Below are 19,130 nucleotides of genomic sequence, written 5' to 3' on the forward strand. Positions count from 1 at the left end.
ATGGTTACTTACCTGTAAACTAATGATATTAACAATTTATTGTCGCTACATTAAAGTGCAGAGTATGATGTGGTTAAGGAATGCATCTTAAAGGGTTATGATTTAGTCCCCGAGTTTTATGGGCAAAAACTCAGAAACTATAAGATAAGAAGCTGGACAGTCTCATGTTGTGTTCGCAGGAGAAAAAAAGAAACTTTATTTAATACATGTGCTTAGCCATGAAAGTTGATGAAGATTATGGAAGTCTCAAACAATTTTGTAACTTAGAGTTCATTAACTGTATCAATAGTGACATTAAGAGTTATCGTGATGAGAATAATGTCACATACGTGGAAAATGCTGCTCATGTTGCTGCCAAGTATTCCTTAGCGCATAATATTCCTTTTGTAGGCAAATCTTCCATTCTGGTAGAAACGTATCTCAGACTAATACAAGCCCGTTTAAATCTCAATCTGGCATACCTTTCGGAACTCAAGTTTCTGATACGCCTGATAAAAAATCTTTATCTTTTCCTACGTTTATCTACTGCAAGAAGAAATGACACTATATTTCTGATTGCTACAAATTGAAAAATAAGCATCAGACATATACCAAATACTCTTCTTTCTAAGAAGTCACGGTCGCGGTCATGAATTGATATCAAATACCTTTATTGGGTCTAAATAAACCACAGTCAAATTTTATTATGGAGAATTATGAACCAAGCAAAAGATAAATAATTCTCATCTGCAACGTATTCCCTCATTTAACGAACAATTTAGCAGAATAAGGGTATATGGTGTTGGTCAATTTAGTCAACCCGATTCTTCTTGACCATGCTTTGTCCTGTGAGGAATATTAAATCTAATCCATAGTTAAAGCTTTGATAAGGTTTTATTTACTCCATAATCTGTCCAATCTGATCAAGGGTCAAATGTTATGTTTGGAATTTTCAGCGCATGTACGAATTAGTCATTTAACAATTCAAAGTTTGTGCCTATCACACTGAGTGCCAAATGGCTTTAGAAAGATTTCACCAAACATTAATATAATTCGGTCATATTGTTTTGATACAGGTACATATTGGGATGAAGGCGTTCATTTACTTTTATTTGCTGTTAGGGAATCAGTTTAAATCAGTTTAAAAATCTTTAAGGTTCAGTCCCATTGACCTATTGTTTGGACACACTGTTCAAGGACCCTTAAAGTTGTTTAAAGATAAACTTGTTTCTAATGAAAATACTGAAATTAATTTTCTTGATTATGTTTCCAATGTTAGGTATACGTTGTCAAAGACTTGTGAGGTTGAAATAATAATCATTCTACTCAGTTAAAATGAAATTAAGATATGATAAAACCCAGAGGAAAGGAGTTTTCAGCTTGGTATATAATTCTCGCCCTGTCTTCCATACAACTAAATCCCATTCAGGCCAAGTATTATGGGTCCTACACATATGAAAATAAAGTAAATGATTTTAATTACATTATAAATGCTCCTGTGAGGCATAAAAGACAATTTTGCCACATAAACATGCTAAAGTTATCTATTGAGAGAGATAGCCTGGTTTAACATGCACTTCATTTAATTGTACCTGCCCTACTCAGTGAAGATTGAAGTGAAGCAATATTATCAGACTATAATGAGTTTAGTGCGAGACATCTTCTGAATTCACATGTTATGAATAATCTGGAATGGAAACGTTCACCTTTGCAACAAGAAGGAATGAATGGACTTAAATAGTTATTATTTGGATATGAGCACTTATTTTCAGATGTTCCTACAAAAACAAACAACATTTTCCATGACGTTGAAATTGTATATTCCACACCTGTGAATCAGCACCTATACAGGATGAACCCTCTCAAACAGGAAAACTTAAACAAAATTTTCAGTATTTGCTGGAGAATAATTTCGTAGAGCCTAGAAAAATGACTGGGTTTCACCATGTCTATTTGTTCTGAAACCAGATAAAACTTTCCGTATGTGCGCTGATTATAGGAAGGTGAGTAGTGTGAAAAAAACAGATTCATTTCCATTAAAAGGAATCGATGACTGCATTGATAAAATCTGGAATGTCAAGTATGTCACCAAATTTTAATTCTGAAAGGATTTTGGCATATTTTACTGACAGAGAGCAAAGGAAATTTTGACATTCGTGACTCCAGATGGTCCTTATAAATAAAAAGTGATGCTGTTTGTGATGAATGGTTCGCCAAGTACTTTTCAATATTTAATGGATATGATTACCTATGGCCTATATAATTGTGATGCTTACGTAGATATCATCAACTACAACGACACCTGAAAAGAACATTTAGCAGCAATTTGGACATTCTTTATCACAATCTCATGCAAGTTTGAGAATTAATTGATCCAAAAGTGAGTTCTGCCGTTCTTGGGTAACATATGTAAGACATATCGTGGGGCATGGACAAGTTAAACCAAGAGCGAATAGTCCGTGTTCTTTGCAGATGCTGCACAGGTAGAAGTAGAAACAGTAGTATTTCTTGGACATACACTGAGAAGACATTTTACATGAATGAGCTGGTGCTATGGGAACAACTATCAGCATTTTTAGACATTTTTGGAGGCTGTTCTTAATGGAAAATCGCTGTAGTTTTACTGCAAATTTTATGTCAATTTGCTAAGTGGCTATTTCGATTCGCGGCATAGTCATATGAAATAGATGGACATGTTCACGTGTGGGTTTGCATCTTTAACATGGGTATGTGAGTAAGCCTGCCAGTAGATTCTCGTGGGTCGTTGGTTTTTACCGGATGTTTCCCCGGGTTATTTCTCCAACATTAATACTGGCCGCCATGTATAGCCTATCGTGTGCTGAAAATGGCGTTAAACCCTAAAACAACAAGAGCAGCATCTTTGACCCCTTGTTGCTTCCGTAATCAGCATCATGATGCCACCTAACAATTTAGAAAAAGGTTGATGCTTTCTGACACAAAACCGGTATAAAAAGTCGTATCTGATTAGCAATGAGCTGGCGCATCACAAGAGCAAACGCGAAGTCGATCTGTCTTTGTTAAAGGCACTGCCAGCAACTTTTATGTTATTAACAAGCATATTTAGGATTTGGCAATATTTGCCTTGATCTTGTGGCCAATATCACACATTAGGCCTTAGTCATATCAACCCTGCATACAATGTACAAAGGTAATTCCGATAAAAGTTTCGCCATCATAATTTTGTCTGACCCAACCAAGCAGTCATCTAATAGTCGCGTTAAAAAGAAATTCTTTCAAACTCTATTCACGTATAATCAAAGTCCTCTGAGTTGTTGGTCAGCTGGTGTGTTAGCGCTTATAGGTAACATGTCAATAATCGAGCAGCCCTGGTCACTGTTGTCGTTTAGCCAGACTTTTTGCTCTGTTTAATACTCAATATTGGCTTCCGGACATCAAATCTACATCTGCCATGTACGTCATCATTACAATGATGGCCCAGACTTACTCCGCTAAGTACTTGCAAAATTACGAATGTGTCACAAGATGACACTGTCGCCAAAAACAACATCAAACACTGGTTAAATTATGATATCGCATTATACACTTTATAGCATTGGGTGAAATCCATCATCATCAGATTTTATTTAGGATGAGCATGACGACCGAGCGCTTCCAACTGATGCACTTAATATATCCAAAGGAGACTTGATTCTGCAATTCTTTTAATTTGGTTGCTGTAATTTGAACTGAATCATATTATGCGGAATCTGAGCACGTATTCATTATAAACGGCGGGAAACATTTTGTTTTGACTATTTATATGCTATTAGTCATGTTATTGAAATTTTCTTTATTTTTTTGTTGTTCGGCACCGAATATGTAATTACTCAATTTATATATGGTATGGGAAAACGGGTGTTCCGGAATGAGTGGTTTAGAGCTGTCAGTAACATTATATGCACTTATGAAGTAACAATGAGGCAAGTTTTCATTTCTACAAATTGATTGTCGCATTTTAAAGGGTCCCATAGCGTTTTCGTACTGCTAAACAAGATTGTGGCATTTGGAAACTTAAGGATTGTATCGTATGGGTTGTTCTTGTGCATCTATCACAGTGCTGATTTGCACAAGTTCGTAATACTCACAAATGACACAAGATGTAGGAATCTACTCGTAGCTGAAATACATTTTCATCAAATAAAGATCAATTGCTATACCAAAATACAGTACACGGAATAATTACACAGCTACAACTTCCTGTCATGATTGTGTTAATTTATTTAAATGTATATCTAGAACAACGTCATATGTTTTTTCCTACACTTTGAACTATTTACACCTTTAAGTTAATTTTACAACAGAGTGGTGCTTATCGTACATATAATCAAACAATAGTATTTAGACTACGAGAAACATGTTACTGCTACTATAACTACCACTACTACAAACACGAATGCCACTGCTGCTGATAATACTATGCAATAAAAATGTGGCATGGAAATATATAAAAATTGCTCCAGTATATTGAATATTCACTAACAAACAGAACACTTTATATAATTAATGTTAAGCAATATAGAGTTATTCGGAACTTCAATTTAGAAGATGCAAATGGTTGGCAGACACGCGTTTTTCTCTTCATCGAATTGTTATTGTATTTTTTGTGTTTATACGTGCTATAATTGTATTAATTTTTTATGTTTGCTATTTATTGTATTATTTTTAAAACATACATAGTATGAAGCAATATATATTAGTGCTAACAGACTGCGTATGTAGTGATCAAGTTATTGTAGTTATAGTGTTATCATTTTACAATCTGGTTAAACAAATATGATATTTGTAAGTCGAAGTTAGAGTTATTATCAGACAAATGTATTAATCTAAAATAAACGTGATAATTCAGATTCCTAAAATGATATATTTAAATAAATATTTTTATGCATGTACTTTCAGCATGTATTTTCATTTGTTTCAGCAAAGGATGGTGATATTCCTCTTTGCTTTTGTGATGCAACTAGCCTAAATTTTCAGTGTTCCACTAATGTGAAGACCTACTGTATGCCACGTAAGTGTTTACTTAAAAAATGTGACTCTGGTAAGGTAAGATATTTGCGCTTAGTTCGTACAAAACCCATTTAATTTGATTGTTTCGAATACTTCAATAATATTGAAAATATTGAAACATTTGATTGAATTTCGTTTCAATCTCTGCAGTGACAAGTCCAAATTTAATAATTTTATAACGTATACTTTGCGGAAAACAGAAAAGCGAGGGCTGTTGCATTGTAGATGTCCTTATGACTTTGTAAAATGTAGATTTATTGTCGAATTTAATTTTTTTTCAGGCACTTTAAGCATTTAGGCAAACAAAGAATGTTTTATAGGTTTGGTACCTATGAAAAACCAAAATGATAAACTTATTTGCATAGTTCCTTATTGCAGAATAAATACACATGAATGCAACCTCGTAATCCCGAAGAAAGAAACAAACAAAACATTAAAGAACGACCAACAGCAACAACATAATAAATATTAAAAATATCAAAATAGGAATCAAGCTTATAACAGATGTAGTTAATATTAAATGTGATTTAGGTGATGTGCAGATGACTTAATACATGTTTGATGATTTCGTTGTTCATGTAAGAGTTTAAAGTTGTTTTGTCCTGAGTTTGATATGTTTTGTACCACCTAGGCATTCTGATGATAACTATAATTCTAATTTAATTATACCCATGATTTATTTATATGAAAATATGTATATTTCTTGATGGAAAAATGTGCACAGTTCGGACACTAATTTGAAATTGCTACAGCCTGATGATCTAAGCATATCGTTGCATTATTAAACCAAGAAAGGTTTGTGTTATGCCCAACGGACGTGACGATGAGCAATATTGCCTCAGTTACACCCTCGAATCTTATTGCGAATGTCAAAACCATTTTTAAAACTAATTTTCTGTTTAACTTTTAATATCAAGATATATTATAAACCATAGATAAAAATTAGGGGTCACGTTTTAACATAATAAAGCAACATCGTTATGTTCCAATATTCAGGCATCTTGGAAAGTTGCCTGGACATTCCGCACCATGGTCATATTACTTCAAACCAACGAATAAATACATTTTTATCTTCGCATATGCACCCAATGTTCAACGTTTACATTTTAATGGTGGACTTTTATTCCGAGGTGTAGAAATTACATCATGTTAATTGTATTCAATATTGATGTTATAGTTTGCTCTTAAAGCTGTTACACAAACAGACATTTCACCTCTGTCACGGTTTATTTGTATTAATACTCTTTAGAATCATGTGACCTTATTTATTAATAAAGAACAGCTGATCAACTTGATATAGTTTATCTTCGGGGCTTTTGCCTTTCTCAATTAAATAAAATAAACTCGTATTTATAAAAGATAATTTGACATTTAATCAGTACAACGAATTCAACATATTGCTCTAACTAATAAGACAAAAACACCTCTTATCTCTTGAATAACCAATATTTTAGCAATCTTAGTTTATCAATTTATTCATCCACATGACAGGCGGTTAATCAATGAATCAATTAATCAATCGATAACTCTTTAAATTAACCGATGCTAATAACTAATGTTTATATCTTCTTATACGTATGCATGCTTTTGTGAATGAAGTTTCCCTTCCTGCATAGATGGCTCTCCATCGGTCATCTACTCAATAAGACAACTTGACCAGTTTTCTATATTATACAAATACAAACACACACTATTAAAATAGACAGTTGCTTACATAAAGAAAATGTTAATAGATAACTATTTGATTAATATCTGCAAACAAAATGTAGTGAAATAAAACAGACGGAAAAATAAAGTATCATGGTATTAATATCCTTGTCTAGCCTTAATGACCAGCTTGACCAGAAACTAATTGTTCCATATTTCTTTGGCATTTTAAAAACCTCTATGAATAATGTACATTTTATATGAGGTATGATATGAACATGGCTGATGGTGAAGAATCGTTAAAGATCGCTAACCCTAATACGACGTCAAATCATTTACATTAAATCTTGCATAAAACGGTGGTTCCATAACTTAGAAGCTGTCAATAATTGGTCTTGAAAACTTTGTTCCACTTCAAGCTAACTTTAAGAACATTTAATGTTTTATTGATCAATTCGTCCTCAGTTATAGTTATGTGGAGACCATCCCCGAAATAATACCATTTCACATTAATTTTAATGACATTTAATGTACTATTGGTTCAATTCGTCCTCAGTTATAGTTGTGTGAAGACTATCCCCGAAATAATACCACTTTCCAATGATAGCTGTTATTCGCTTTAAACGTATCTTGCATTCCTAAAACGTATAAACGAAGATCACTTTCTTTTTTATGCCAAATATTTTAAGAACATGTGCTGTCTAAATGATATGATATGCTAATTATTTTTTATCGCCCTTAACACTCTGAGTAACTAAATTTACAACAGCAGTACACTGTATCTCAAATATAATGTTGAATTGAAATATTTACCTTTTATATCCTTCATTAGACAATTCATTATCACTAGCATCCTTTGTTCTTCATTGTCGTCGTTATCATCATACATTTTAATGTTATAAATCATTTGTTACTTGAATTCCAAGTACGAAGAATGAAACAGGGACAATACAATTCTTTGTTGATTCAGCAAGTTAATCATGACGCAATCTTTATAAACGAACGAACGAGCTGTTATTTCTATCATAATTTCAATTATTATGCAGCAATAATTCTTTAGCATGCTGTTTAAAATACAATCTAATTAGTTTATCAATGGTTAGTCTAGTTCTCATCAGTAGTTGTATGGTAACATACCATTTTTGCAGATTTCTTTATACATTTTCTCCACAGACTCGGCGTCGAACTTGAACGCCCCCTCGTATTTTCAACCAGGCAGCAAGCTGGACATGCTTTCCACAAATATTTATGAGACTGTGATATCAATAAGTAAGTTTAACTAATAACGTACGAAATGGTTTTGCACCGCTTAGGCACTTTCTGATATGTATTACGCGATATATATATATATATATATATATATATATATATATATATATATATATATATATATATATATATATATATATATATATATATATATATATATATTAACGGTAAATCATTCCGATTTGGAAAGGTACTCACTTGCAGATAATGACCTAAATATATTACTTTCCTAGGAAACCAACATGTCCCTTGATTCCCCGTCATAATGGTTTAATGTGTTCTATACATGACGTAATCATTTGCAATATAGATTGAATTAACATTCGAGATCTATTTCCTTTTGATTTCATTATTTGTTAATAGCCATATGTTACATAGCCCTTAACTCATTAAATTTAAAGAAGAGTATCGTCATTTTAAAATCTTCTCCCATTGCTTATCAGTAAATAATGTTTTAAAATGATACGATACAACATACACTTTGAGATCTTAATATAGAATATTTGTTCGTTTTGACTCTAATGTGTTGTTTATAATTTTTTTTAGTTTCCATATGTTCTGTTTCTTGAAATGTATATTTAGAATAACGATACACAAAACACAATGACTGCGATGCGACAACAATAGTGATGTAACTGGTAAAGTTTATATATTTCTGTAAAGGGAATAATTCTGCATTGATTCTACATGTGGGCTGTTTTAAATTTATTCTTTAAAACAATGTGAAATTAGATATGAAATAGTTATGATAGCCTTGATATGTATTAATGGCCGTTCCTCCAATGGATAATTATTTACGTCGTCGGTACAACACAAGCGGAGAACATGCAATTACACATCAGCAAAAGACATTTTGAAAATAGATAACATTCAAATTTTAAAAGCAACTATGATTAAATTTGTTTTCTACCATACGAGATAAACTGCATATAAATGGAAAAAAATATACATATTATAGCTTTTATTAAAATATTCCTTATCTTGTAGTTGATATTGTGATATATAGTCTGTGTAACAGGATTTGACTTGAATGGATGCCTGGAATAAATGACAACAGCACAATGTGATTAAAAGTGAAGTCTATGAAGTGAATTAATAAATATTCTCTACAACATATACGTTTATTCTGTCACGCTCTTAACATACGACTTATTTCCTCACACAAACATTTGTTATATGTGAATTAAATTTTGACTATGAAACCATATGACAAAATAAAAAAGAATTCATGTATGCGTTTAAAATAGATTAATTCAAAGATTGCCGACACATGATACAGTTAAAGATGTGATTAATATAAGTTCATGCAAATAAGTGTAACTCCATTGTACTCAAATATATTCAGTTGAACCAACATATGTTCCATGTACCCATTTGAAGCAAACATTATCAACTGTAATAACCATAACAATTGCATCAAACATACTACTCTAGACTCATACAGCACGTACAATTCATGACATTTAACTCATTTAAATACTTGTAAACCCTGTAGACGAGAAACTTTGACCTGGTTCACATGTCCATTGTCAAGCCTCACTTGTATAATGCATTTTTAAAACCTTATGCGAGATTAATTTTCTTACTTCAGGTGGAGAATCTTTACAAGGTTTAACGCCAGTAACAATTGTAAATGCAGGCAAGTAATAAAACTAAGGAACAAAGAAGATATATCAGGTGTAGACGGAAATGTTATTGTGACATGTGAAATCCTGAATTATTTCACTAACATAAGGAAAAGGAACAAATATAAAAGCCGTGGATCAGAAATATCATTGTTTTATTTGGGTTCCATTGCCACAAGCATGTAAAATTAGTTTTGAGGACATTTAGTATATGAGTATGTTAAGGGATATATAATAACCATTTACTACTAATCATCGTACCAAACAAAAGTAGAAAATCAGTATTACGTCGCTTTTATGATAAATAAGCACAATGTAGACAGGCTATATTCGTGTACTAAATTTTGCTGAAGAATATTATACTTCTTTCTGTATTTACGCCCAAATTTAAATATTCAGTTTGCAAATACAGTTTAACATATTGGTGACATATCTGGGCAATTCTTCATTCTAGAACGTTTAAAATTCGATGCATAGAAAATAAGCATTATAAGGATTCGGTAATTTATTTTCAAGACTGGATTACTTTCGAGGACAGAGCGTCCTACGTTGGCTAACACTATCCTATAAGCAAGTAAATAAACCTTGCAGCATGCTATATTAACACTGAAGTGCCTGCTTTTTGTATAAGCAACTTCTCCTAAATCCTATTTGTTGATATCAGGACTGTGGGATGCATTAAAATCGAATCCTATATTATATTCATATAAAGTCAAACATGGAAGTAGATTACCTAGTTACAGTGTACGAATTAAATAATTTTGATAACTAATCTGTTTTGACATACCACTGAGAAAAGAAAACGCCAGAGCATGCTGTGTTTTGAACTTTGCAGTCGACAAAGTACATGATCCATACTGAGTTAACTGATAAGAGAATGTGAAGGTCCTGGCAAAAAGGTAGACCGTACTAATAAAAGTATGTGAACGATCGGGGAAAACGTTACACGGTAATGAAAATAGAATATCAAATGTCTGGAACAAAATTGAAAGATCTAGCACAAAGTATGACAGTGGACGAAAGCAAAATCGATTGATGTCATTGAATTCACATCTTCTCATCTTCTGACATGCATCTCTTTGTCATAAATGCGTGCATTGATAATTAATCCCAAAACATAAAAATATGATATTTACTATCTATGCTTATTTTGACATATATTACTCCATATAGTATATATAATTAAAATATAAAGTAAATTAAATGAAAAAACGAATTTAAATAATATATAATAATGCAAATTCTCATTGTTCATCATGATTACAACCACTGAAATAAAACCGTTAGTAAGGCTCATCGTGTATAATTTAGAGAACTGAGAAGACAATAGGTCAATGAACTAATTCTATGGTTTATACTACCCAGTGTTTTGGAATTGTAGAGATATTTCGCATGATATCGGTCCCGTTGTTTTCATCGTTTTACTATTTGAGTAAAACACATAATTTTACTCTATTTCAGTGAATTCATCCTTTTTACTATTTTAGTGAAAACACATCATATCTGTTCGTCGTGTGAAAGTACTGTGAATCATTCACCTTTGTTCTTGCACTTTGTAAGGTCGAATATTTGTATTTTCATATGCTGTATTATTAGGTCTGTGCGGATTATGTTAATTTGTCCAATATTTGGATGTTATACATCCTCGTATTAAACATAATTCTTTTTTCATTCAAGTCATCCGTCATTAAACATTGTATTTGTATCACCATCAAAAGTATTCTGTTGTACATCCGAATTCCAAACCGGTTATCTTGTTAAAATAATCCTCATACCTTAGTTAATAGCATACCAATTTATGATTCGAAGGGAACAATGATTAAAAACTTGTTTAACAAAATCGAAACTAATATGCAATTTCATACATTCAGACGAATCTGATATAATATGAACCGTTCTTTCAGGACCTACAGGAAATGGCACACTTGTTGGAAGTTTGATTGGCTCAGGAGTCGCTGTTATCATCATACTCGCCATCGGTATGATCGTGATCGTAAGGAGAATAAGGTACTATATATATATATATATATATATATATATATATATATATATATATATATATATATATATATATATATATATATATATATATATATATATATATATATATATATATATAGTGGAATTTCCTTTGCATTAAAGAGTTATCCAAACAATTTATATAACATTTGCTGTAATATCTGTCAATATGCTGACCACACATATATATACATACATATACTCTTAAAATAAGTAACAAATAAGAGCAAAGACAATAAGCGTTGTAAAATGTAAAATGTAACAAATAATTTATTTCCCTAGAATACAAAGTGAAACATGAGAACAAAAACTTACGGTATTGCGAATTAAATACAAATTGTAATCCACGAATTAAAACACAAGTGATATCATTGAAAAGTTCTAAGTGAATCTCAGATCAAATTCCGATGAAATTCAAGACGGAAGTCGATGATGTCTGTAATAACCTACAAAGTGCAGATGTGTCAACCATCTCTTGTTGAATTAAACTAATCAAGTTGTGAAATCCATATAAATTCGTCTTCCTCCAAAAAGTTTGTCACATCATATTTGTATTTCCAGGGACAAATCACTTGAATTCAATGAATTAATAACATGACATTCAGACTAAACTAGTCACAACATAATAAAATTTAACTTGTCAAGTGATTTGTTCCAATTGACAATCCTTTATTATAACATCAGTCACACGACTTACTAAAACGTAAAATGGATTCCCCGATCAGGGTAAAAAGTTCAATCTTCTAGAAGCAATAGACGTTTGTTATCAATTGGCACATAATAAAATATCAAGTAGTCCAGGTATGACCTTGACTGAACTTATTGATTCTTACTCTGACAAATGGAAAAAGTTATTTACCAAAACTGAAACTGATTTCAGAACAAGGTCAGCAACTAGTTACAATGTTTCATGAAGCTATTATCAGTTGTTTACATCCTTGAAATATAATGTCAACAACGTCAAACAGAACTGAACTCAATTCTGGACATGGTCAAGCACAGTAAACAGCAATATATAACAACATCATGTAATCTAATAACATTGTTTAAACAAGATACAAACAAATAAATTAAATATACAAATATATATTTGATTCTTTCATTAGATAATAATCTTATATAAACTATAATTTTCTATTTAATGCTGTTAATGTAACAAAAAGTGGGATTATTCAGTGGAAATATGATGTGTTCATTGAATCACAACATTATTGGGACTAGTGTGAATTATTCAAAGTCCTAGACAACGCCATTTTGACACGTTAGTATTGTTGGCTGACAATTACATGATTGCTATGGATTCAGTTCATAATACTATAAACTAGTCTTTAATTTTGTTTATCTCTAACTATTAAATTGTCTGTTAAGTTCTATAACCTTGTCGTTTACGTATTATTTATTTAATAACTATAGAGTTCTAACAATATTATAAAGTATGCTGATAAAATGTTTACTATTTTCTTTCTAGAACAAAAAGCAGAGCAACGGATGATACCCAATACGTGACTCATATGACGGCAAGAACAACTAAGAAAGTTCAGCCACAAATGAACATTTTATATGATGTTTTTGATGACACAGCTTTGCCTCAAATACAAACTGTTCCTCAAGTACCTGAACTGCATACACAAAATGCCAATCAAATTAGTATCAACAATAAAGATTACTACAAAAGTAAAGATAACAAGAATATCAGGGTTCAAAAAGGTCAAATAATGAATGATCCGGCCGATGTAATAGAAGAAGGCACTGACAACAACCAAGAATATGATAATATAGAGTTCCAGAAAAGATATGTGAGTGAATCATCTGGAGATATGTATGACAATGCTTCAATGCATCGTCTAGATCCCGATAAAGAACAAGACGAAAATGTATATAACATGACTGGTTTTAGTTGTACGACGTTTGATAAAACTGAATGCAATGCGTATGACAATGGAAATTTTTCTCCAATTGAAAATTCAGATGATGATATAACCCAAGGAGACTTTGGCTTTATTGACGGAACTTACGATTACGTTGAATGTTAGTATCTGAATATAACATAAACCAGTCATCTTAAATACATTTCAGTCGTTAAATTTAAAGCTTTATAAAATAAGGTCATCTAGCTTTATACCTTTTGTTTTTGTTTGATTCCTAATTTCTAAATAGTGTAATGCTTATCAGTTTTATTGAAATAAAAATGTGGAATTAAGCTCGACCTGCCAAACTAGATAACATTATCATATAGGTCACAATATATTCATGCATTATCAGAAAGATTTTATCTGTCAGACACAACTATTGTAGCTGATCTTTCCAAATATCATCATATATTTGTGCTTCTTCCTTTCGTTTGAAATATGCTAGTATATTTATACTGTGTGGTTGATTGTATTATGTGACTTAGGATAGTTTTTTGTATACCCAAATAATCTGAATATTGCCATAAATCTGAGAAGCAAACAAGATCTGTACTAAAATTTAAGTGCAAGGTCTAACCTTGCGAACGTGTTAGTCAAATTTCGAAAGATATCGTTATCTTTCACTGAGATATGATTTCGTCCAGAAAAATAGCATACTAAATCGGTATTATGTCTTTACTCACCTTGTATTAGATAAACCATTTAAACTGTTTTAATATGTTTTTCAAGCAAACGATCTTGGATCAACAGAACAAAATATTTTAAAACTATATTCCAGTTGGTTACAAAGCAAATAAAATGTAAAGTATTTTATGATAATCTACCAAGCCAGTGAACCAAGATTTAGGTTTTGTGTATGTTTGATTATGGCTCATTACATTCAAAATCTCTGCAGGTTAATGAGAACATAGGAGGCGTCATTATACACGGTAGAATTTTTTTTATACATTTGCATGGGTTCAAAATGTCATTGTATGTTTGAATAAAAGTAGTGTATCGATTTGGCGTCAATGTGTTTTTGTTCTCCTAAGTGTGTTCGTACTTCTACTATTTCTCTGAAAATCTCTTTTTTCTTCTGTTTTTGATGTTTGCAATGGATTGTTGTTGTTGTTGTTCTCGGGTTTTACACCATTTTTCAGCAGAAGATAGGCTATACATGGCGGCCAGTATAACTGGTGGAGGAAGAACTCTGGAAAATCCAGGGAAAAACCACCGACCCAAGAGAAGCTACCGGCAGGCTTTCCCACGTACCCACGCTAGCCGAGCCTTGGACTCGAACTCACGCAGGCAGAGGTGAGATGGCAGTGATCCGAAACGGTGAAAGCTTTAGACCACTCAGGCACTCGGGGCCCCCTGTTTGCAATGGAAGGGTAACCATAACCAAATCATTGTGTAATATGAATACATTCTTTGTGATTAACATTGAACGAAAAAAGATGGGACTACTACTCCTACTACTACTTATAATAATACTAACACTAATACTAATACTACTACTACTACTACTACTAATAACAATAATAGACAGCGCCCACCAGAAAAAGTAAATGACTACTTGATAGATGCTCCTGTATTAACATAATATAATGATAAAACAACACGTGGCTTCAGATTTATATTGTCCTCATATCAACAAATCTCATGACAACATTCATTGTCATCTGAACGGTTATTAAACGGGCCAATACCTCAAATAATGTACCTGTAATCAACTAATATTCATACATTAAATATTTTGACACTTCCATTGTTGGATTTGCTTCACATGCGTATTACAGAGCAGGTAAGCGTTTCCTCAAAACGCATCACAAAACACGACCCACATTTCCAATGCAAAGAGTTATTTGAAAATACTGAACATATGTACGCAAAAAATATCACCAAATTCATTATATTAAGAAATTAATGCGGTTACTTATTTTGAAACTAGTAAGTTCTGTAATGTAAAATGAATACTGCACATTATAACGTCAGCTTATAGTAAATAGCTAATTACATGGCTTGAGAAATATCTTCTCAACACAGACTGCCAGTAATTAAACAAATGACAGCAATTGTAACAAGATATCAACAGAAAGTGCGGTAGTAAATACAAACCAGACCACAGATTCAGACATGTAACATTGCAACGACATGCGATGTCTAATTTGCTAACACATACCCGAGACTAAATATTTCAGATATTCGACAGTAATTAACTACACGATCAATTAAACGTTGGGATATCAAGCCAATAATGCCATATATCTTCTGACGTGCAAGCTTCGTGCATTTCAATATATTGGCGAAAACATTTCAGAAACCGAATTAATAATCAAAAAAGCCACATTCGCAAAACAAACAACTCGAAAGTTGCCAATCACTACAACTCGAATGAAAATTCAGTCGAGTCGCTCGACATGATACCGATTGAACCTAACCTAGAACGTAAAGACCCAGAACATACATGTAAGGAAAATCACTGGATGCTACAATTGAAAAAAGGGTAATTTGGCCTAAATGAAAAATAATCTAACCTTCCCCTTGCGGAGTTTGCACCCAACACAACGTCGGCGCTAAATATATATTTTTGATGATTTTTTTCTCTTTATTATTATTATCATTATCATTAGTAGTAGTAGAAGTAATAGTAGCAGCAGCGGTAATCGTATTATGGGTAGTAACAGTAGTAGGGGTAGCAGTAGTATTTTAATTCTTGCCAATCATTCCGACACACAATTATTTTAATATCTTTCCTTCAAAACCTACTTACATATCTCTGCTGGGATATAATTTCTTTCGCCGATCTCTCGCTACGCTGTGTTTCGTCCTTGGTTCACAACTTAGGTCAAAACGTATCGGCTTACGTGATAGACACCATAACGACCCTTACAACGGTTGCATTGCTATATATCTTCTTGCAAATTGCTATTAGTGATTCTAAAATAGGAGTCTAGACCTTTTCGTGGATGTTGTGTTTAGCGTTTGGTTTTTCTCTCCCTTGGCGAAGAACTAGCTTATCCCGAAACGTTGAGAAAATCGTTTTGATTTTGTGCCGTTATTAATTTCGTTTGATCCATCCTGGTAACATCGTCGAACACAAACTGTGTCCGCACAAATATATCATGATATTAAATATTTCTTAATCAAACACACTTTTTGAGATTATAGAACACATCACATTTTTATATACTATCCAATACACCATATGTTGATATATTATATACCACCTACACTTTACGATGTATGCATCACACACCAATACATTCCACACCGGGGGCTCTGAGTGGCCGAGTGGTTTTTCTAAAACTCTCAACGTTCCGGATCACTGCTATCTCACCTTTTTCTGCGTGGGATTGAGTCTTGAGATCGGCTAAAGTAGGTACGTAAGAAACCTTACCAGTAGCTTCTCATCTGTCGGTGACTCTTCTCAGGGTTTCCATGGTTCTTTCTCAACCAGTTATACTGGCCGCCACGTATAGCCTATCTTGTGCTGAAAAATGGCATCTAACCCTACAACAACAACACAATCATTCCAGCACCTACGTTTAGATTAGTTAATTAATTACCCTCACATACTTTACTTTACAACGAAAAGGATAGGAGTGTTTGGTTATACATATATATATATATATATATATATATATATATATATATATATATATATATATATATATATATATATATATATATATATATATATATATATATATATATATATATATATATATTATATATATATATATATATATATGTATATATATATATGTATATATATATGTATATATATATATGTATATATATATATATATATATATATATATATATATATATATATATATATCTATATATATATATATATATATATATATATATATATATATATATATATATATATATACACATATATATACATAACAGTCCAAAAGAGTATAATGTTTATTGTCCAGACAAACAGATATCATACACAAGGAAGCAGTGATATAAGTGTTTATTCGTTCACTGTACTTGCAAAGATACTATCACATATTCATATGTTTTAACATGTAAACTAACAAGTTTTAGATACTGTCAAGCATAAACCATACTGTTCAGTATCTCAAAATACGAATAAGTTCGTAGGAGGTGTTATAGTCACTTTATGATTATAATGAAATTATCACATACAGTCATACGTTTGAACGATCTGTAGGGATAATATATTTTTAAATTTTAGATATTATCCTGTGCCTGCGTTTTGAATACTATCTAACGTGTACTTTTTAATTAAATTCCCAATAACTAATTTGAGCCTATCCAACACATTCTGTTTGAGACACTATCCAATCTATATTTGTCAGTACTATCCAGCACCCACTTTTATATATGCTACCCAATACATACCTTTTGATATGATATCCAAATTCTTCTAACACCCACTTTTGAGTTAAATTCCATCATCCACCTTTTGAATACAATCAGGCACACAATAATAAAATGCTATCCAACACTACGTTTTGATAACAATCCAACATACACATTTTGATACACTATTAAACGTTAGATTCATATTACAAAATACCTTATGAAGGGAATATAAATGATGAGAAAATAGACCAAAAACCAAAAGGTATGATGCAAAATAAAGAACATGAACCAACACTGATACTTTCTCGTTTTTCAAAGATTGAAAAAGATAAAATGAAAGAGAGTGTTTTAAAATGAAATCGCTTGTATATAAAAGCCAGCAGGCATTTTGCTATATCAATATTGTTTTGTTTAATACGCCCCACACAATGAGACATCGTATATGAAATGAAGGTTTAGGACACGTACCCTCCGCTTCACTTACAAAATACCATACAATATTAAACATGTTTACGATATTGGAAACGTTGTATAATCATCCTAAACGTCCAATGATTTAAGTCATTGCTGTTATTTTGCCATCTATGTACACCGACCTTCTCAGCTAAAGAAACAAGAAAGGAGATAATTATAATGTTCAAGACCGGCTTTCTATTTTATCTTCGTTTCTAGAGCACTAACTACAATTCAAGGATTGCGTTGATAATGAAAATACACAGTATCAGACACTTGTAATTTCACATTCTTGAATTGAGTAGTCCCATCATGTCTTTTCATGAAGTCAATGATGTCGTCTTCCCGAGAAGGTAATCTATAATAAACAAAATATTCCACATTGCGGTCGTCGAGAAAGTAGACCGAAATATTAATGGACTCCTTGTAAATGACTGTCATCTGTGTTTATGACATGGACTTGAACAATTTTAGTTCTTCGATAAATGAAGGACGTCTTTAGTAAACAACACTGGTTCCAAAATAGCTTAACAAGGACTGTGACAGAAGATACTTGACGTCCCAGACAGCCATTGTTTTACAGCTAATGATAAGTCATCAGCTCCCATAAGACTTTATTCTTTAAAATATTTGTAAAGTAAGTTTGTCAACTTGCAGTCATCCTATCCTTTTGCCAGAAAGATTCGATGTAGTTTGTCTCTAGAGAAATTAGTGGAAGTAAGACATGAACACTCAAGTCTTGTTTACACTTTTACAAAATCGTGACTTTTTAAATTAGGTCCAAATGAATCTTCAGATAATCTTCCAAATTGTCTTCTAAACTCACCATCAAACATCTGTCGTGTTGTTTCAAACTAAACGGATCGATTCGACA

General features: G+C 32.1%; 1 protein-coding gene across 1 annotated transcript in view; it reads left to right on the forward strand.

Moving 5' to 3' along the window:
- The window catches only part of LOC149792142 (uncharacterized), an 89,073-nt gene extending 74,602 nt beyond the window's left edge, over positions 1-14,471 (forward strand). The window contains exons 10-14 of the mRNA XM_089970662.1: positions 4,919-5,008; positions 7,828-7,923; positions 9,515-9,562; positions 11,453-11,555; positions 13,036-14,471. Of these exons, the coding sequence (XP_089826788.1) occupies positions 4,919-5,008; positions 7,828-7,923; positions 9,515-9,562; positions 11,453-11,555; positions 13,036-13,600 (902 nt within the window). The 3' untranslated portion in view covers positions 13,601-14,471. The remainder of the gene's footprint in view (positions 1-4,918; positions 5,009-7,827; positions 7,924-9,514; positions 9,563-11,452; positions 11,556-13,035) is intronic.
- Positions 14,472-19,130: the final 4,659 nt, after the last annotated feature.

This window comes from Sinohyriopsis cumingii, chromosome 9 (assembly GCF_028554795.1).
Source record: "Sinohyriopsis cumingii isolate HCF-2022 chromosome 9, ASM2855479v2, whole genome shotgun sequence".
Lineage (NCBI taxonomy): Eukaryota > Metazoa > Mollusca > Bivalvia > Unionida > Unionidae > Sinohyriopsis > Sinohyriopsis cumingii.